Source organism: Ctenopharyngodon idella, chromosome 8, assembly GCF_019924925.1.
Source record: "Ctenopharyngodon idella isolate HZGC_01 chromosome 8, HZGC01, whole genome shotgun sequence".
Classification (NCBI taxonomy): domain Eukaryota; kingdom Metazoa; phylum Chordata; class Actinopteri; order Cypriniformes; family Xenocyprididae; genus Ctenopharyngodon; species Ctenopharyngodon idella.
The window spans coordinates 27,339,743-27,357,652 of record NC_067227.1 but is presented as its reverse complement, the minus strand read 5'-3'; the positions used below and the strand labels follow the sequence as shown (position 1 = coordinate 27,357,652).

At 36.3% G+C, this 17,910-nt stretch overlaps 1 protein-coding gene across 4 annotated transcripts in view; it reads left to right on the top strand.

The window, feature by feature from the left end:
* Positions 1-1,961: 1,961 nt before the first annotated feature.
* Positions 1,962-17,910, top strand: part of itgb4 (integrin, beta 4) — a 34,385-nt gene continuing 18,436 nt past the window's right edge. Inside the window, exons 1-17 of one of the 4 annotated variants that reach the window (XM_051903538.1) lie at positions 1,962-2,112; positions 7,813-7,897; positions 8,310-8,392; positions 10,211-10,306; positions 10,406-10,610; positions 11,715-11,811; positions 11,893-12,064; positions 12,214-12,477; positions 12,874-12,963; positions 13,704-13,823; positions 14,222-14,389; positions 14,475-14,551; positions 14,647-14,849; positions 15,001-15,104; positions 17,134-17,229; positions 17,346-17,478; positions 17,581-17,706. In XM_051903538.1, the coding sequence (XP_051759498.1) occupies positions 7,819-7,897; positions 8,310-8,392; positions 10,211-10,306; positions 10,406-10,610; positions 11,715-11,811; positions 11,893-12,064; positions 12,214-12,477; positions 12,874-12,963; positions 13,704-13,823; positions 14,222-14,389; positions 14,475-14,551; positions 14,647-14,849; positions 15,001-15,104; positions 17,134-17,229; positions 17,346-17,478; positions 17,581-17,706 (2,113 nt within the window). In that variant the 5' untranslated portion in view covers positions 1,962-2,112; positions 7,813-7,818. Of the gene's footprint in view, positions 2,113-5,390; positions 5,785-7,812; positions 7,898-8,309; positions 8,393-10,210; positions 10,307-10,405; positions 10,611-11,714; positions 11,812-11,892; positions 12,065-12,213; positions 12,478-12,873; positions 12,964-13,703; positions 13,824-14,221; positions 14,390-14,474; positions 14,552-14,646; positions 14,850-15,000; positions 15,105-17,133; positions 17,230-17,345; positions 17,479-17,580; positions 17,707-17,910 lie in introns of those variants that run through there. The other 3 variants (XM_051903540.1, XM_051903537.1, XM_051903539.1) reach the window with 3 other exon arrangements.

The following is a 17,910-nucleotide window of genomic DNA, read 5'->3' as shown; positions in this document are numbered from 1 at the left end:
ATCAGACCAGATGGTAATTAGTATTACATTAGAACAAATTTGTTCATTTCTTTTTTTTTAAACTGTAAAATGGTTAACTTACACTACTGTTACAACATAGTTATTTATTTGTAAAAAATTTGAAGTTTTTTTTTTTTTTTTTTTTTATAATGTAAAAGTTTTTATTTTCACTTTTGGTCAATTTAATTCATCCTTGAAGAATAAAAGTTTTAATTTTTTCACTTTCTCACCTCAAACTTTTCAATGGTTGTATATTCCCCAGTTTAGCCAAGCCTCAACTTAAGCATATGTTGGAATTTTATTTTTATTTTTTTTCATCATTGCTATTATAACCTCATCAAAACGTATTATAAATGCTTTCTTCTAATTTTACTTGATTAGCAGACATTCTGAAATATAATTAATTCCATTTGTTTTCCTCATTCTCATTTCTTCCTGCCTTAAAGAAAGCAAATTCTGATGGCGCATCTTACCCCACTCTCTCCTATTGGCCTGTCAAACTGATTTTTGATCAAATGCAAGGCTTTATGGTTGTAACAAAGGGTGTTTATTTGTATTATTTGAATTCTGCATGGCCCCAGGTAAATCAGTTGACGCACAGGAGTGAGTTTGCCAGCTGAGATTGAGAGATGGAGATTGCGCGAGTGCAGTATGTGCTGACTGTGCGTCAGGGTGACTCAGATTGAAGACACACCCTGAACAGGCCCTGACTCCACTGATCTACCGTTAAATCCAGCCTCGAAGGATTGCTCATGCAGTGTGCATAATTATAATGTTGTTACCAAGTATTTAAACATACATAGTGATTCAGTGATTAAACCAGAACTTGACCATTTTTTTTTTTTACCTTCCTGTTTTACTTTTGTGAGAGCTAGTAATTTAATTCTACCCACCGTAGTCATATGTTTTTGCCAATATCGTAAAACCATACATACCACTGGTACACTGTTTTTCTTTTTCTTTTTTTTCCAAATATATATTTATTTTCAAAAAGCAAAGTAGAATATAGGGGGGAGGGGTGTTGGATCAAAAATGTATGTAGAACATATGAACTCACAATTTCATATTGAACGTGTTGTTGCTGATTTGTTTGTTTTGCAAGATCCCAGCATGCATCTTGGCATTAAATAAATTACAGATACGATTCTAGTATTAGATTGCTGTTTGCTGGCTTTATGTTGTTGTTGTTTTGTCATTGCAGTTAATTATTTGTTGTTTTTATAATTATTATTATTTGATTTGTCAGCATTATTAAGATTTGTGAGTTAAGTTATATATACAGACACACTATACGTTTTTAAAGTATGGGGTCGGTTTTTGTGAATGTTTGTGAAAGAAGTCTCTTATTCTCACCAAGACTGCATTTAATTGATCAAAAATACAGTAAAACAGAAATAAAATTACAGTTTAATGCAATTTAATTAATGCAATTAATACATGTGATGCAACGCTGAATTTTCAGCATCATTACTCCAGTCTTCAGTGTCACATGATCATTCAGAAATCATTCTAATATGCTGATTTGCTGCTCAAGAAACATTAATATCAATGTTGGAAACAATTGTGCTGCTAAATATTTGAATTCTTTGATTAACAACATTTATATAAAATAGAAAAAAAAAGAACTTTTGAAGGGGTATACATGCCTATATATTAATGTCTGTGAGACCATGTATCTCACTCAGAGGACGTACAATTTTGTGATGTGTAATTGGAAAATATAAACTTTCTCTCTTTTCTTTTTGGGCTGGGTCATAGCCTAGCATTTTGTTGTTACTTTTTGGTCTGCTTTCAATGACACAGCTAGCTAGCCGTTTCATTTGTCCAGGCTGATTACAAATAACAAAAGAAAGTAATAAATTCTGAGTGAAACTTTTGTCATGTAAATGATGGGGCCGTTTGCCTCGCAGAAGAGCGGTTGCCAAAAATGTGCGTAATGCAGTCCAGGGCGTTTGCAAGTGCAAGGAAAATGTGAATTTATCAAAGCATGAATGTTTATGATACATATTTGAGTTGACTCGGAACGCGCCAATGATGCCCACAGATGTTTTCTAGGAGCTCGCTGAGTTTTGACTGACTGAAGCGACAGCGGAGTAGCTACTCTCTGAAGAGGTGAGTTAAATTTACTTTTGTTTGAGCAAATTATGCTCGTGTTGAATATTGTAAGTGTTATAAAACTACTGTAAAACTGTTTGCAGAAGTTTCATGCTTCATGGGTGGTCGGATTTGCCAAGGGAAATCCTGAGAGAAATGTTTGTGACCGCTGAGAGGGAAAACAATATTTGTTGTGTTTGTGTAATGTGGTATAATATATATTTATGAAACGTATGCTTTGCTTTCAAGGGCTGGATGATACATACAGCCTGCTATTACCGTTGTAACCACGAGTTACCTTTGTTTTACTATATTGTTACTACAAAAACAACAACAACAACTGGTAAATTGGTATTAGTCACCACTGTCGTCAGCAATAGAAATTAAACAATGGCTATTCTTAGAGCTTTTTACACTTGCATGTGTTTTTTTTTCTTTTCTATTAAAAATGTATAAATCCTATGTTTTTTATATTAAAAAAATTATCATTTTGTTGAGCGAGAGAGACCTGCCTGATGTGTTTGATAAACATTATTTTATCAGATCCCATATTATTATTAGTTAAATGGGCAACAATAACAGTAACCTTAATGACTTTTTTTTTTTTTTTTTTTTTTTTTTGGTGGAGAAGGGAAATCCTGAGAGGGATGCCTTTGACTACTAAGGAGGAAAACAATATTTATTTTGGAAATTGTGTCCGACATTGGCAGAAGATATAGTAATAAAACATGTTTTTTGTTCCAAGTACAAAAATGTACACGACTTACATGCAAACCTGTAATATTTGGTAGGCAGTTTATTGCCCTTTTCAACTGATTCATTTGTATCTTTGTGCCAATTTCTTTTGAATACGAACATGATAATATGAATTCAGTGTTTAAAAGAATGTGAATTGGATGTCTCTTTCATGCCATAAATTATGCTTTGTGTACTTTGATGTTTAAAAAAAAATAATCCAAGGGAAACATTCAAGCATGTGAGGAAACACACTTGGAACTTTTTTTGATGTCCAGCAGTCAGAAATGGCAGTAACAGCTAAGGTTTTCCACAGGTCATCCCCGGGGGACAGCTGTACCACACACATCCCTTTCTAACATTTCATTGAGTGCCAGGCAGTCTGATTGTTACTTGGGGAAGGACACACCTTGTTTCTGACTCATTGTGTGTTTAGTGTTATGCATCTGCCCTGCGGGAATGTGGTTCCCATGATTTCTCGTTGCCATGGTTTGACTGTGCTTTTACAGTGTGTTTTCGGCTTGTGAATTTAGTAAGCGTTAGAATGAATAACTGACACCTGGTCTGTCTATGTATCATGCATCGGTGTCTATCGGTGTCTACATTCCTATCTGTCTGTCTTTCTATCTATTTATCTATTATCTCTTGATGTCTTTCTCTCAAATTGTCCATCCATCCATCCATCCATCCATCTATTTACTGCATGTCTATCTCTCCAACTATCTATCTATCTATCTATCTATCTATATCTATCTATCTATCTATCTATCTATCAAATTGTCCATCCATCTATCCATCCATTCATTTACTGCATGTCTATCTCTCAAATTATCTATCTATCTATCTATCTATCTGTCTGTCTGTCTGTCTGTCTGTCTGTCTCTCAAATTGTCCATCCATCCACCCATCGTCCATCCATCTCTTTACTACCTGTCTGTCTCTCAAATTGTCCATCCATCCATCCATCTCTTTACTGCCTGTCTGTCTCTCAAATTGTCCATCCGTCCATCCATCCATCTGTCCATCCATCCATCCATCCATCCATCCCTTTTCTGCATGTCTGTCTCTCAAATTGTCCATCCATCCATCCATCCATCCATCCATCCATCCATCCCTTTACTGCATGTCTGTCTCTCAAATTGTCCATCCATCCATCCATCCATCCATCCATCCATCCATCTCTTTACTGCATGTCTGTCTCTCAAATTGTCCGTCCATCCGCCCATCCATCCATCCATCCCTTTACTGCATCTCTATCTCTCAAATTGTCCATCCATCCATCCATCTCTTTACTGCCTGTCTGTCTCTCAAATTGTCCATCCGTCCATCCATCCATCCATCCATCCATCCATCCATCTCTTTACTGCCTGTCTGTCTCTCAAATTGTCCATCCGTCCGTCCATCCATCCATCCATCCATCCATCCATCCATCCATCCATCCATCCCTTTACTGCATGTACTGTATCTATCTATCTATCTATCTATCTATCTATCTATCTATCTATCTATCTATCTGTCTATCTATCTGTCTATCTGTCTGTCTGTCTGTCTGTCTCTTTACTGCATCTCTATCTCTCAAATTGTCCATCCATCCATCCATCCATCCATCCATCCCTTTACTGCATGTCTGTCTCTCAAATTGTACATCCATCCATCCATCCATCCATTTACTTCATGCCTATCTCTCAAATTATCTATCTATCTATCTATCTATCTATCTATCTATCTATCTATCTATCTATCTATCTGTCTGTCTGTCTGTCTGTCTGTCTGTCTGTCTCTCTCTCTCTCTTTACTGCATCTCTATCTCTCAAATTGTCCATCCATCCATCTACTGCATATCTATCTCTCAAATTATCTATCTATCTATTGTCTCTTTGTCTGTGTGTGTCTCTCTCTTTCTCTCTCTCTCTCTCTCTCGCTTTCTCACTCTTTCTCTCTCTAAGCTGGTCTGGATGAGGTCACTGACCTGGTCAAGTTGTAAATGGAGGTCATTTACTGTTGCTTTGTTCCCGCACAGGAATGCATGTTTTCACCGCTCTCTCTCTTTCTGTCTTCCCATTTCGAATGCTGTCCCTGTATGTCTCGCCTCCTCTCTTGCTGTCTCACTTTCTCTTTTCCCTCTTGAATTGGGGCACATTTTTGTGGCAGTGACATTTGAAAGACTTCAAAGGCAGTGCTCAGTGTGCGCTGCTGAGTTCATTTGAGTGTGTGAAGCCTATCGGATTGTTTTTCGTGCTTGCCTCTGGGTTTAGTTTGTTGCTTTCAAAACTATCTTCATCGTCTTAAAGTTTGATCAGGCACGTGTTTGTGTTTTTTCCGCTGTATCCATGTGCAGAAATGAGTGCGGCAATGATTCTTTGTACCCTGCAGGCAATATATCTGCCTGCCACTCCCTGTACAAGGTTAGTCAGGGCAGGGTTTCTTCACTCTTTCTCTCTCTCTCTCTCTCTCTCTCTCTCTCACTCACTCTCTTTTCCTCTCCCCTAGGGGAGGAGCTCTGACCTGTCATTCTCAAGTCCACACAGGTGAGGGTGCTGCTTAAAGGAATGTGCAGAGAGCAAGTGAGCAAAGGACAGAGGGAAAGGTGGAGCGACCTTGTTACCTCACAAAGCCAGAGAAAGAAAGGAAGGGTGTTGCCTTCAACCCACCTGCACCACTTGAGCAAGAGAGGAGGGACCAGACACACATTCACTCTTAAACACAAGTCGTGTCTGGGGGAATATTCAGTCGATTCTGCACAGCACAAAGTGGGATAGGAGGGGGACTTTTTCCTGCAAGCACAAGAAGATTGCCTGTTGCTTGGATTTGTGAAGACGCAGGTGGAAAAGAGGTTCTTTTCCCTCTTTGGTTAATCATTGGACAACAGGGAGAGAATTAAGGATTTTCTTTTAAATAACTTTTCTGTTTCTTTGTGGACTCTGAGACTTGGATTAGGAAACAACAAACTAAGAGGTTTGTGGGATCAACAATCTTTTTGTAAAGCCTCACAGTCCTGCATATTTTGTAAGGCTCTTTTTTATCTCTCTACTCCCCCTTTACTCTTTGCTTGCTTGTGTCTTTTTGTTTGCTAATGTTTGTGGCTGGCAATATGAAGAATAGAAATCTTTGAATCAGTTTGTTCTAGTTCTTTGAAGTTTGCCCACTACTTTTCAGCTCTTTCTGTTCTTTAATCTTTTTCAAATTAAATCCTTATAAAGATATGAGAGGTAAAGAAGGTGTTTATCTGTTGGTTGTTATGCCTTTTGCAATGAGAGAGTCTGAAACTGCACCATTCATTTGCAGTTGTTCATTTTAATTTTAATGTTGTTATGCAATTGTGCCCATCAAATTGCATTTGTGTCTGGATCATATGTATATATTGTGACTGCTGGGTTTGTTTATGGTATTGTAATGCCGTTATTATTCTCAGATTGATTAACATTTAATAGAATTTGTATTTAGCTTGAAAAAGATTAGCTGGTTGGAAAAGTTTCACAGAATGGATGGAATGACATATTTATTCCTTAATAACATGCTTAATTTGCCACACAAAAATGTCAAGTACACAAAATACTTGTATTGGGTACGTCTGGGTTAAGTTGTTTTTCTCTGTGTGTGACTAAAGATGATTTATCTGCCCATTTGTGAGGTTAGCACAGCACAGATCAGGTTCACAATAGCATGTTAAGGTCTGTTTAGTTCTTAGGCACAGTGATATTTATATGAGATTGAGTTTTCTCTCATCCTGGAGTGAAATTCCAGCGCTGTTGGTCAAAATATGAACTTAGAGCAGATATACATGAATGTAAAGTTGATGGATGTGCCAACACCAAGTTTAGAACATCCTTTTTTGGGGGGCGGGGGAATAATTGATTTGTATATTTTGGGATTTTGGGATTTCTGGAGTTTTTGATAGATAAAAAATGGAAAGGCTTTCAACTTGATAATTTAGTATAATTATTTATATAAAAGTAAAAACATGTCATTTAATGACATTTGATCATGCTCCCTGTAAATCCTTGATGTTTTTTGCAGGTCTGCAGTCAGTGCAGCACCAGCTGCTACTACAGGCAACATTTTTCACTAAATTCACCACGTTTAGTCGAGCAGGCAGCACAGAATGAGTACAGAGGTGTTCAAATGTGTTCAGAACACCTAGATGGAGTTCAATGGACTGATATAAACTAAAAGATGTGATGTCTGTCTGATGCATACAGCGTGTGCGTTGATGGCATGCAAGTATGTGTCCTGTTTCTACCCCGTAATTAGACTTTATTCAGCAAATACTGATATGATCAAATTCATAAATTAATTAATTATGGGGAAAAAATCAATTGAACGTCCTAACACTCCCTTATTATCTTTTATTTGTAGAAAAAATAATAAAATGCACAAATATATATGAAAAGGTGTTCTCAAACTTTCCACTGTCTTTCTCTTCCTTGGATTCTGTGTCCATCTGTAGAGGATATGAGCGGAATTCCTGAGGAATCGTTGGGCTGTTTCTCCTCTTGGCTGTCAGAGTTCTGATTTATGGGGGGTGAAATGGGCTCAACTTTCATTTGATGTTTTCAGGGAGAAAGGAAGCGGGTGAAAAGCGAGAGAAGGTGATATCAGCAGGTGGATCAGATTTCTGCTGCTGTTTTAGTGATTTAAGCGCTGGTATAACAGCTGAAGTGCATGCTATTCCTCTTTCTGTAGATTAGATATGGACAGTGGTCTGTAAAAGTCTAATGGACATACAGAAATATAGTGTATATTTAAAGTAAATATGCACTGCTGTGTCTGGTCATCAAAGTCATCATTATGAAGTTTTTACTGCATGTTTTTATGGTGTTTATCAAGGCACATGTCTTGCATGACTTGAATTACTCAGTTCACTTACGATCAGTTCTGGGGTGTATTTCCGTGTGTGTGCATGTGTATATGTATGACATCTGTTCACCATGTTTAAATTTATGTAATATGTGTGCTCTTGCTATTGTTTTATTTGTGTTCCAGACTGAAATGGGAGGATGGGCGCTGCGTCTCGCTGTGGGGATCTACGTTCTCATGCTCACTGTGACAGCCGGCCATGCTAATGAGGGTGGGAACATCAAATCTTAAACCTCAAATCTCAATTACAAACAATTTTACTTAGGAAGCAATACAAAGTCAGTTAAAAACAGATTACTTTCTGTTAACTATAATCAGTAATGACAACATGTCATTACATTGGATAATAAAACATCAGCCCAAATGTAATTTTTTTTTAAAGGATTTTCAAGCAAAAGAAAAAGTTTATTAAAGTCATTTGCAAAAATCTCTAGCATCATTTGTTTGCAAATGCCACTTATATTTTATTTTATGCAGTGAAATTCAGAAATGTTACAGAGATGTATACAGTAACGCTAAGAAGACCTTAATTACTGAGTTCAAAACATTTAAAACCAAATTCAAAGAAGACAGAATTATCTCTGTTATATGCTAAATATATTTTTTTTGTGTGTGTTACATAGTGAACCACTGTAACGCTGCCAGGGCCAAAACCTGCTCAGAATGTATCCAGATCGGCAAAGGATGTGCATACTGCCCCGATGAGGTGAAAATTCACTGATCCTTATGCTGTAGAATGAACTGATGTTGTATATGTGTTTGACATGTTTTCCTAAATGAATATGTAATAATTATGACATTTTGATTGAAAGATCAGGTCTGTAGAAGAGTTTCGTAATGTTAACCATTGCAATATGATAATAAATGACAGCAATTTCACTGTTCAATTTCAGTTATGACATGCAACAATCATATTAAATGGTGATTTGAGGGAGCAGTCCTTCTCCAATTAGCTTTAATAACGTTAAATATTTTAGGGTCGGTAAGATTTTGAATGCTTTTGAAAGATGTCTCTTATGTGCACTAAGGCTGCATTTATTTGATCAAAAATACAGTAGCAGTCTGCACCGATAGCCTAGTGGGTAGCGCTTTGACACATAGTGCGGTTGCGCTTTGGGCAACCCAAGTTCAAGTCCCGGCTCATGGGCCCTTTCCCGATCCTGTCCCCTGTCTCTCCCCCACTTCACTTCCTGTCAACTAAATGTCCTATCTCAATAAAAAGGCAAAAACACCAAAAATAAATCTTTAAAAAAATATATGTAAGCAATAAGGTACGATAGGCTGTGCTGTATCATGAATAAGTGATGGCTGAAGGGCGTTATTAGGCACGATGCTTTTATAAAACAGTTACCACACAATACAAATATTAAAGCCAAAAATATATGTATCAGTGCAACTTTCATGAAGTAAAATCACTAAAAGCCTTCCTTCCGCCGGAAAAAATAGTCCCTGACCATGAACAGCAAGTGAAGTTACATTATTACGCCATTAGATGGTGGCAAAGACTGTCTTTATGAGTGTGTCAGTCAGTAGCGAAGACTTTTACATTGAAAAGACTGAATTGTTGTGAACACGAAACAAGACGCAACTGACAAATGCTTTGACTAGTGCTGTCAGTCATGGGAAAACCCTTTAATTGTTAAAAGGACAAGATAATACATCGGACATGTAAGCAGATTTTTTTATTATGAGCATAGGACTGACCTGAAGGAAAATGCTAAATTTCTCAGAACACTCTTCTACATAATACAGTAAGCTTCAATGAACAATATCAATTGAGAACATACAGTTTACAATTTTTCTAATATGCTGATTTTGTGCTCAAGAAGGATTTATTATTATTATTTAAGTAATGACAGCTCTCGGGATTTTATTAATGTAAATGGAATGTGCATAGGTTCGGTCTTGGTGGACTAGATCTGCTACGCTGCTGCTGCTGTGTTAGAGCAGGTACAACTTGCTTTTGCTAAATGCTCAGAACATACAATTAATGGAAACTTGCTTCTGCTGCTAAAGAGAGAGTGACCCCCTGTAGCAGATCTAGGCAGGTGGTGTTGGGGAGGTGGAGGGTTAGAATAAGAATTTGTATAGCACGCAGAGATTCGTTTGAATGCGTTGTGCTTATAAAGGGAAATAGTAATGGATATGTGAAATCAGTTGGCTGAGAATGTTACATTGAACAAACCAATCAGAACACGAATAGAGTTTCATGGCTGAACTATTCATTTTTGTGTAAACTGTGATGCATTTTTTTTTAGGATTCTTTGAAGAATGGAAAGAACAGCATTTATTTGAAATAGAAATCTTTTGTAACATTATAAATGTTTTTACTGTCACTTTTAATGTCATTGCTGAATAAAAGTATTTATTTTTTTAAACAAAAAATATACTGACCCCAAACTTTTGAACAGTCCCCACCATAACAATGTGTTTAGTTATTTGTATGTTCATAAAACCTATTGTAGCTCTCTGTATGAACACAGTCATGTAATTGTTTTTATTTGTATCTTATTTTTCTCATCAGATCTTCGAGCATGAGCGTTGTGACCTGAAGGGAAACTTGGAGGCACTTAAATGTAGTCGGATGGTAACAGCTGAGAGCAGCAGGAAAATTGAACAGGTTTTTATTTCATCAGACTCTACTGACATGTCCCTCACTTTAGTTACATTTCCAGATCATGGACTCATGTGTGTTTATGCGTTCATGTGTGTTTTTCAGAATGTGGAAATCAATCAGTCACTAAAGTACTCTCAGGTGGCCCCTCAGCTAATGCACATGACGTTTCTCCCCGGGGAAGAGAAGGAGGTGGAGATGGAAGTGTTTGAACCAGGCCGTGGCCCTCTGGACCTCTACATCCTCATGGACTTCTCGAACTCTATGTCTGACGATTTGGACAACCTGAAGAAAATGGGAAAAGAGCTGGGTGAGTGAAGAATGTGGTAAGATCTAGGCTGGTAAAAATTTTAATTCGGGCTAGGGGATATTTGTGATTTGTTGGAAGTGTCAAATTAGGCTCCATTGTGAATTGTGGAATTTTTTTTTTTTTTTTTCCTTAAACTACAGTAGTAAACATGGCTTTAGAGGTGGTCAGTTTAGTTGAATCAGTTCAAAAGGACTGTTTCAGTGAATCAAAAACTCAACAATTCATTCTCATCCTCTTACAGTGTTCACAAAGGTCTCTGAGTGGCAATTTTCATACAGTATATTAAAATGTAATATATATAATAATACATTGTTAAACATTACTTATGTATTGTGTTTTTTTTTTAGTTTTAACATTTTTAACCTAATTTTCTCAACAATGGCTGTTTGTTGAAATGACGCTTCCTCTGATTGGAAAAAAACACATTTCAGAGCAAATCTATCAATCGATTAATCAATCAATCAGTATATTTGCTCTGAAATGGTTTAAAATGTGTTTTTATCTCAAAATATCCATATATATATATATATATATATATATATAGTATTTTATAATATTTCATGCATCACCCCTTACAATGTTTGAACCAGGCTAACTATATGGCTATGCATGCATGCATGAACTTTGAATAAATAAATGAATGATTGAATGAATGAATACTTATTACTAAACTGTCAGGTTATCAAACTAAACTATCATAATCACAGAAACCATCATGATACTAAAAGATAAGAAATTTAAAAAGATTTAAAATCACATGATAAGGCATATTGTAAATTAACATCTCTACTATCATGCTACGCTGCAACAGGGTGCGTTTTTGTAACATTTACTGTACATTTTTTTTACATTGGCAATTGTGTTTGTATCTTGAGCCATGAGTATTGCGTTATTTAGATGGTGGGTCAAGTTAAAAGCAGTTCAACTCCTTATTTGAATCTGTTCTGTTTCATTGCACTTTGTCTTACTGTTTTTGAACGCAAGAACATTTTTGAATTAATATCCCTTGAGCAAACTATGATTACAAAATAGCCACACTCATGAGTACAAAATTGTTTGTTTTTGCAACGTTTTGATATTCATTCATTGTCTCACCCCATGCAGCTGATCTTGTTGGCGATCTCTCTGATGATTACACCATCGGATTTGGCAAGTTTGTGGACAAAGTCACCGAGCCTCAGACAGACATGAGGCCAGCCAAGTAAGATAAACGCACTGTTACTGCACCACACAGTTTGACTTCATCTGCACATGCTCCTTATATATGTTTTCCCTCTTATAGATTAGCTGAGCCGTGGTCCAACAGTGACCCTCCGTTTTCATTCCGTAATGTCATCACTCTCACCAACGACACCGACTCCTTCAGACAGAAGCTCCAGCGAGAGCGCATATCTGGCAACCTGGACGCCCCTGAGGGGGGTTTTGATGCCATCTTACAGACTGCTGTCTGCCAGGTACTGACATGTTGGTAGATGGAAGTAGAAAATACAATTGACGGTAATTACTGTAAATTACTGTAAATGCCTTGCTTGGCATTTACAGTACTGGAAATGATTTGCTTGCTTCTTACTGGTACAGTATAACTTGTTTCTTCTTTTCACAGGAACAGATTGGCTGGAGGCAACACAGCACCCACTTGCTTGTCTTCTCCACCGAATCGGCTTTCCATTATGAGGCAGACGGTGCCAACGTGCTTGCGGGCATCTTGAACCGTAACGATGAGCAATGCCATCTGACTTCAGATGGGAAATACACACACGACATTCATCAAGACTACCCATCTATACCCACCCTAGTGCGACTTCTGGTGAAACATAACATCATCCCAATCTTCGCTATTACCAACCACTCCTACACATACTATGAGGTGTGTATGCCGTATTTTTATTATACGTATTTTTATTATCTCAATGACATAAATGCATCTTGCCTCCATTTAGGGTACAGTAACCACAATATGAATGAAGATTATATTGAAAATGTGGAAGCACTTTATTTTGCAGTCCTGTTCCCCATGTACATACTATGTACTTGTTATAGTAAATGCAATAACTGGGTAATAGCTAGGTACTAACCCTGAACCTACCCCTAAAACTAACCGTAACCCATGTACTTATCTTGTATTACCCAGTATTTTCTTATGTAAGTTCACTGTAAGTACATGTAAGTGCACGTACTGTAAAATAAAGTGCAACCGAAAATGTGATATAGCTTTTGTTGTGAAACAAGTGTGATGTTTTCCTTTGTATGGCTATGTATGTAGAAACTGCATGAATACTTCCCTATTGCTGAGCTGGGACAGTTACAAGAAGATTCCTCCAACATCTTGAGCATTTTAAGAAAAGCTTTTGAGGTAAATTAATTTTCATACCAAATACTATGGAAGCTTGTTTCCGCCATGAAATAAAAAATAAAAAAGGTTATTGCGACTTTTTATCTCACAATTCTGACTTTTTCTCTGGCAATTGCGAGTTTATATCTCACAATTCTGACTATTTTTCTCAGAATTGCGTGATATAAAGTCAGAATTGTGAGATATAAACTTGCAATTGCGTGATATAATGTGCAATTGTGAGGGGAAAAAAGACTGATGTTTTTTCTCAGAATTGCGAATTTATATCTTACAATTCTGACTTTATAACTCGCAATTTCATGTTATAAAGTCAGAATTGTGAGATATAAACTCAATTCTGAGGAAAAAAAAAGTCAGAATTGCAGAATTGAAGAAAAAAGAATAAGACGTGATTGCAATAAGACACAATTGCGAGTTTGTGAGTTTATATACTGCAATTCTGACTTTATAACTCGCAATTGTGAGTTTATATCTCGCAATTCTGAGAAAAAAAGAATAAGACGCAATATGATAATTTATAAGACGCAATTGCGACTATATTTCACAATTCTGACTTTATAACTTGCAATTGCGAGTTTAAATCTCGCAATTCTGAGGAAAAAAAAGTTCAGAATTGCAAGATAAAAAGTCACAATTACCTTTTTTATTTTTTTGTTTAGTGGCGGAAACAAGCTTCCATAAAATACATTGCTAGGATTTCTTTTCAAATTTGATGTAACTCTTTATAATTTTTTGAACAGAATATTCGTTCCAAGATCAGTATCCGTGCAGAGGACAGACCAAAGGCGGTGGAAGCCAAAATCTCTCAGTCTGGCACTTTTTCTGAATATGGCAATTTCAAAATCACACCAGGAGAAATTGTGAGTGTCTTTGCCTTAGTTTAAATGCAACTACAACTGTAGTCTCTTACACACTTTTCAGTTTTTCAAAAGGAAGGAAATAATGAAGGAAAAACATAAAAATGATTGAATCATAAACCAGGTTGGGTCAGTAGTTTTTTTTTTTTTTTCATGCCCTTGTGACATTTTCCCTGTACTTAAGACAAACTATTTATTTGTTTTGTTTGCTATTTTTTCATACATATTTATAAATTATTCATTTTTTATTTATTAAATTATTTAATGTAATTTATTACATATCCGACAGAAAATCAGAGACATGCTGAGTCACTGCAATTTTATAAAGACACTGTTAAAATTCTTTAAAATATGAAAACCTTGTCAAAAAGACACTGATTCAAATTTTTCTCTGTTTCTAGGGTAAATTTACAGTCCGTCTGAAGGCTCTTACTCAGGTGGGAGAGGTTCCTGTGTGTAAGACCAACCCAGCTGACCGGGCGGGAACCTTGAGAATCAAACCCACCACCTTTAGCTCCGCACTCAAAGTCAATGCTGAAGTGCTCTGTCTTACATGTGACTGCGAAAAGGTGAGGTTTGCTGCCTCTTTAAAGCCCTTCTCTTGTTCTGTGTGTATATTTCAAATCTTACACTTCTCTTTCTATTTAAAATCAGACCCCGGTTAAAAATGCGGTGCGCTGTAATGGCCATGGAGATCTTGTCTGTGGGAAATGCCAGTGTTATGAAGGATGGTATGATAGAAATATATCTCCTTTGACATTTTTGGATTGTACCTATCATATATGAAGCAGTCCATAACCATAAGTCTATGCTCCTCCCCTCATAGGCTAGGCCCTTTCTGTAACTGTTCAGCAGGGGCCTCCACAGACTCTGCCATGTGCATCGCACCTGGGAAGACAGAGTTGTGCTCGGGCAGAGGAGACTGCATGTGTGGGACCTGTGTGTGCTATAACCCAAACCAGTTTGAAGGGCCATTCTGCCAGTTTGACAAATCTCAGTGTCAGAGATTTGGTGGTTTTCTCTGTAATGGTTAGTAAAAATTTTATTTTCAACTTAGTATATCCCAAATTTAGTTTGAGAGAAGAAAGAAAAACAGGATATACAGTCATTTGAAAATGTTGTACGTGCTTTGACCGTTACCACTTTGAGGTTTGTGACCGTTCACCTTTGTTGACAACAGAGCGTGGAAGCTGCAGTATGGGCAGATGTGTGTGTACACCAGGCTGGTCTGGAGATGCCTGTGAATGTCCCATCAGCGAAGACTCTTGTCGAGACAGCAAAGGGGTAAAGCTCACAAAAATTTGCTAAGCAAGTAAACTATCATTCAAAAGTTTGGGGTCAGTAACTTTTTTTTTTTTAAATGAATACTTTCATTCAGCAAGGATGCTTTAAATTGATCAAAACTGATATTTATAATAGATTTCTATTTCAAATATGCATTTCTATTGAACTTTCCATTCATCAAAGATCCAGAAAATCACAGGAATAAATTGCATTTTAAAATCTGTTAAAGGGTTAGTTCACCCAAAAATGAAAATTCTGTCATTAATTACTCACCCTCATGTCGTTCTACACCCGTAAGACCTTCGTTCATCTTCAGAACACAAATTAAGATATTTTTCATAAAATCCGATGGCTCAGTGAGGCCTCCATTGCCAGCAAGATAATTAACTCTTTCAGATGCCCAACATAAAAAACAAAAACAAAACCAAATAACGACTTTATTCAACAATATTTAGTGATGGGCGATTTCAAAACACTGCGTCATGCAGCTTCGAAGCTTTACGAATCTTTTGTTTCGAATCAGTGGTTTGGAGCGTGTATCAAACTGCCAAAGTCATGTGATTTCAGTAAACGAGGCTTTGTTACATGATAAGTGTTTCAAAATTTCAATGGTTCACCACTGGGGGGCGTGACTTTGGCAGTAGATATTGTTGAATGAATGAATGAATCATTATTTTGTTTTTTTGGCACACAAAAAGTATTCTTGTCGCTTCATAACATTAAGGTTGAACCACTGTAGTCACATGAACTGTTCTAAATATGTCTTTAGTAGCTTTCTGGGCACATGAAAGTGTTAATTATCTTGCTGGCAATTCAGGCCTCACTGAGGTATCGGATTTTATCAAAAATATCTTAATTTGTGTTCTGAAGAGGAACGAAGGACTTACAGGTGTGGAACAACTTGAGGGTGAGTAATTAATGACAGAATTTTCATTTTTGAGTGAACTAACCCTTTAAAATAGAAAAAAAGTATAACTTGTAGTAATATTTCACAATATTACAGTTTTTACCATATTTTTGATCAAGTAAATACAGCCTTGGTGAGCATAAGAGACTTCTTTAAAATCTTACCGATCCCAAGCTTTTGAATGATAGTGTATATAAACATGTTTAATGCTATTTTAAATCTCACTTGCTATAATTAGTGCACAAAGTCTGTGGTATTTGTCAGTATTCATATTTACATTTCTCTGGATTGTATGGACTTTAATTGGTCAATCACAACATTCTGTGGTCAAATATTTAAGCATAATGAAGAATGACTATAATAAATTTACTGCTGTCTCCTGTAATGTCTCCATATCACTCCGTAGCCTCTTTCTTCTCACATAATAATATAAATGCAACTCATATCATCATTTCATGTCCATTTATGTAGTCATTTGATAAGCAGTGTAATAAACTGGATAAAGTACAGTCAGCCAGTCATTATCACATTATCAGGGTGATACAAGATCATCCTGTTTGGGTTTATGTTGTGATAATGACTATACATTATATTTTTATGATTACATTTATGTACATCATAATTTTATACCTCAAGCATATAAAATTATTTAAAAAAAAAATAAAATAAAAACTGAAAGGGCATAAAAGTCTTGTACCCTGCAAATTATATTTAAATTTATTATATCAATAAGATTCTTTTTAAAATGTAGTCCTTATTTAATTTATATTGTTTATGTAATTTATTACACAGACAACGAACAGATAGTTAACATTCATTAACTACTTCAACAATGAAAATGAGTCAAATGTTTTTCCATTGAATTTTGAGTAATTTGATATCACAATCTGTTCTCACTGGACTGATCATCGTCTAAGTAAGAGACCTGATTTTGCTCATAACTTGATTTTGACAAATATGTAGTTAAAGCATTTTGCATTTGTAAGTGAGAAGGCAATATAGATGATCATGACAGTGTTGGCCAAAAGTTCGATATCAATGTATCTATTTTTGTACAAAATATCACAGATGTTCTAGGTAAAACACAGCTCTGTGTATATAAATAGTTTTTCTCTTTTGTAGGGCATCTGCAATGGCCTTGGTGAGTGTAAATGTGGCCGTTGTGAGTGTAAACACTCTGGACTTCCACTGAGCCCGACTTGTGAAGCGAACTTCCAGGTACGACTGTGATGTCTGCGAACGTGTGTCCATCTGTCTATATTCCTTTTCTTTGCATGTTAATAAGTATTATTAGTTAACAAATGTCCTGATACTAACCATCTCTCATAATGCAGCAACAACTGGGCATGTGTGAAGGCAAGAGGAGCTGCGTTCAATGCCAGGCCTGGAACACCGGTGAGAGAAAAGGACGGCAATGCGATAATTGCCCCTTTAAAATCATTATGGTGGAAGAGCTTGAAGAAAAAGGTAAGGCGTCAGATCATTCTTTTATATTAAGACATAGCTATACTCATGGATTTGTTTATGGATGGATGAACAAATAATGGATTGATTTATTTGTGTACACAGATAAAAACGTGATAGAGACGTGCAGTTTTCGTGATGAAGATGACGACTGCACTTATCACTACACTGTGAATTATCCATTAAACATGACAGACAAAGAACACAGAGTCCTAGTGAAGAAAAAGAAAGGTAAAACACACACAAATATTAATTCTAAAAGTTTTTTTTTTTTAATACAGCATTTTGCCATTTGGGTGGCTTGTAGGTACATTTAAAATGGGATTTTAATATACATCTATATTATTTCATATTAAAGGGGTGGTTCATTATGATTTCACTTTTTTAACTTTAGTCAGTGTGTAATGTTGCTGTTAGAGCACAAACAACATCTGC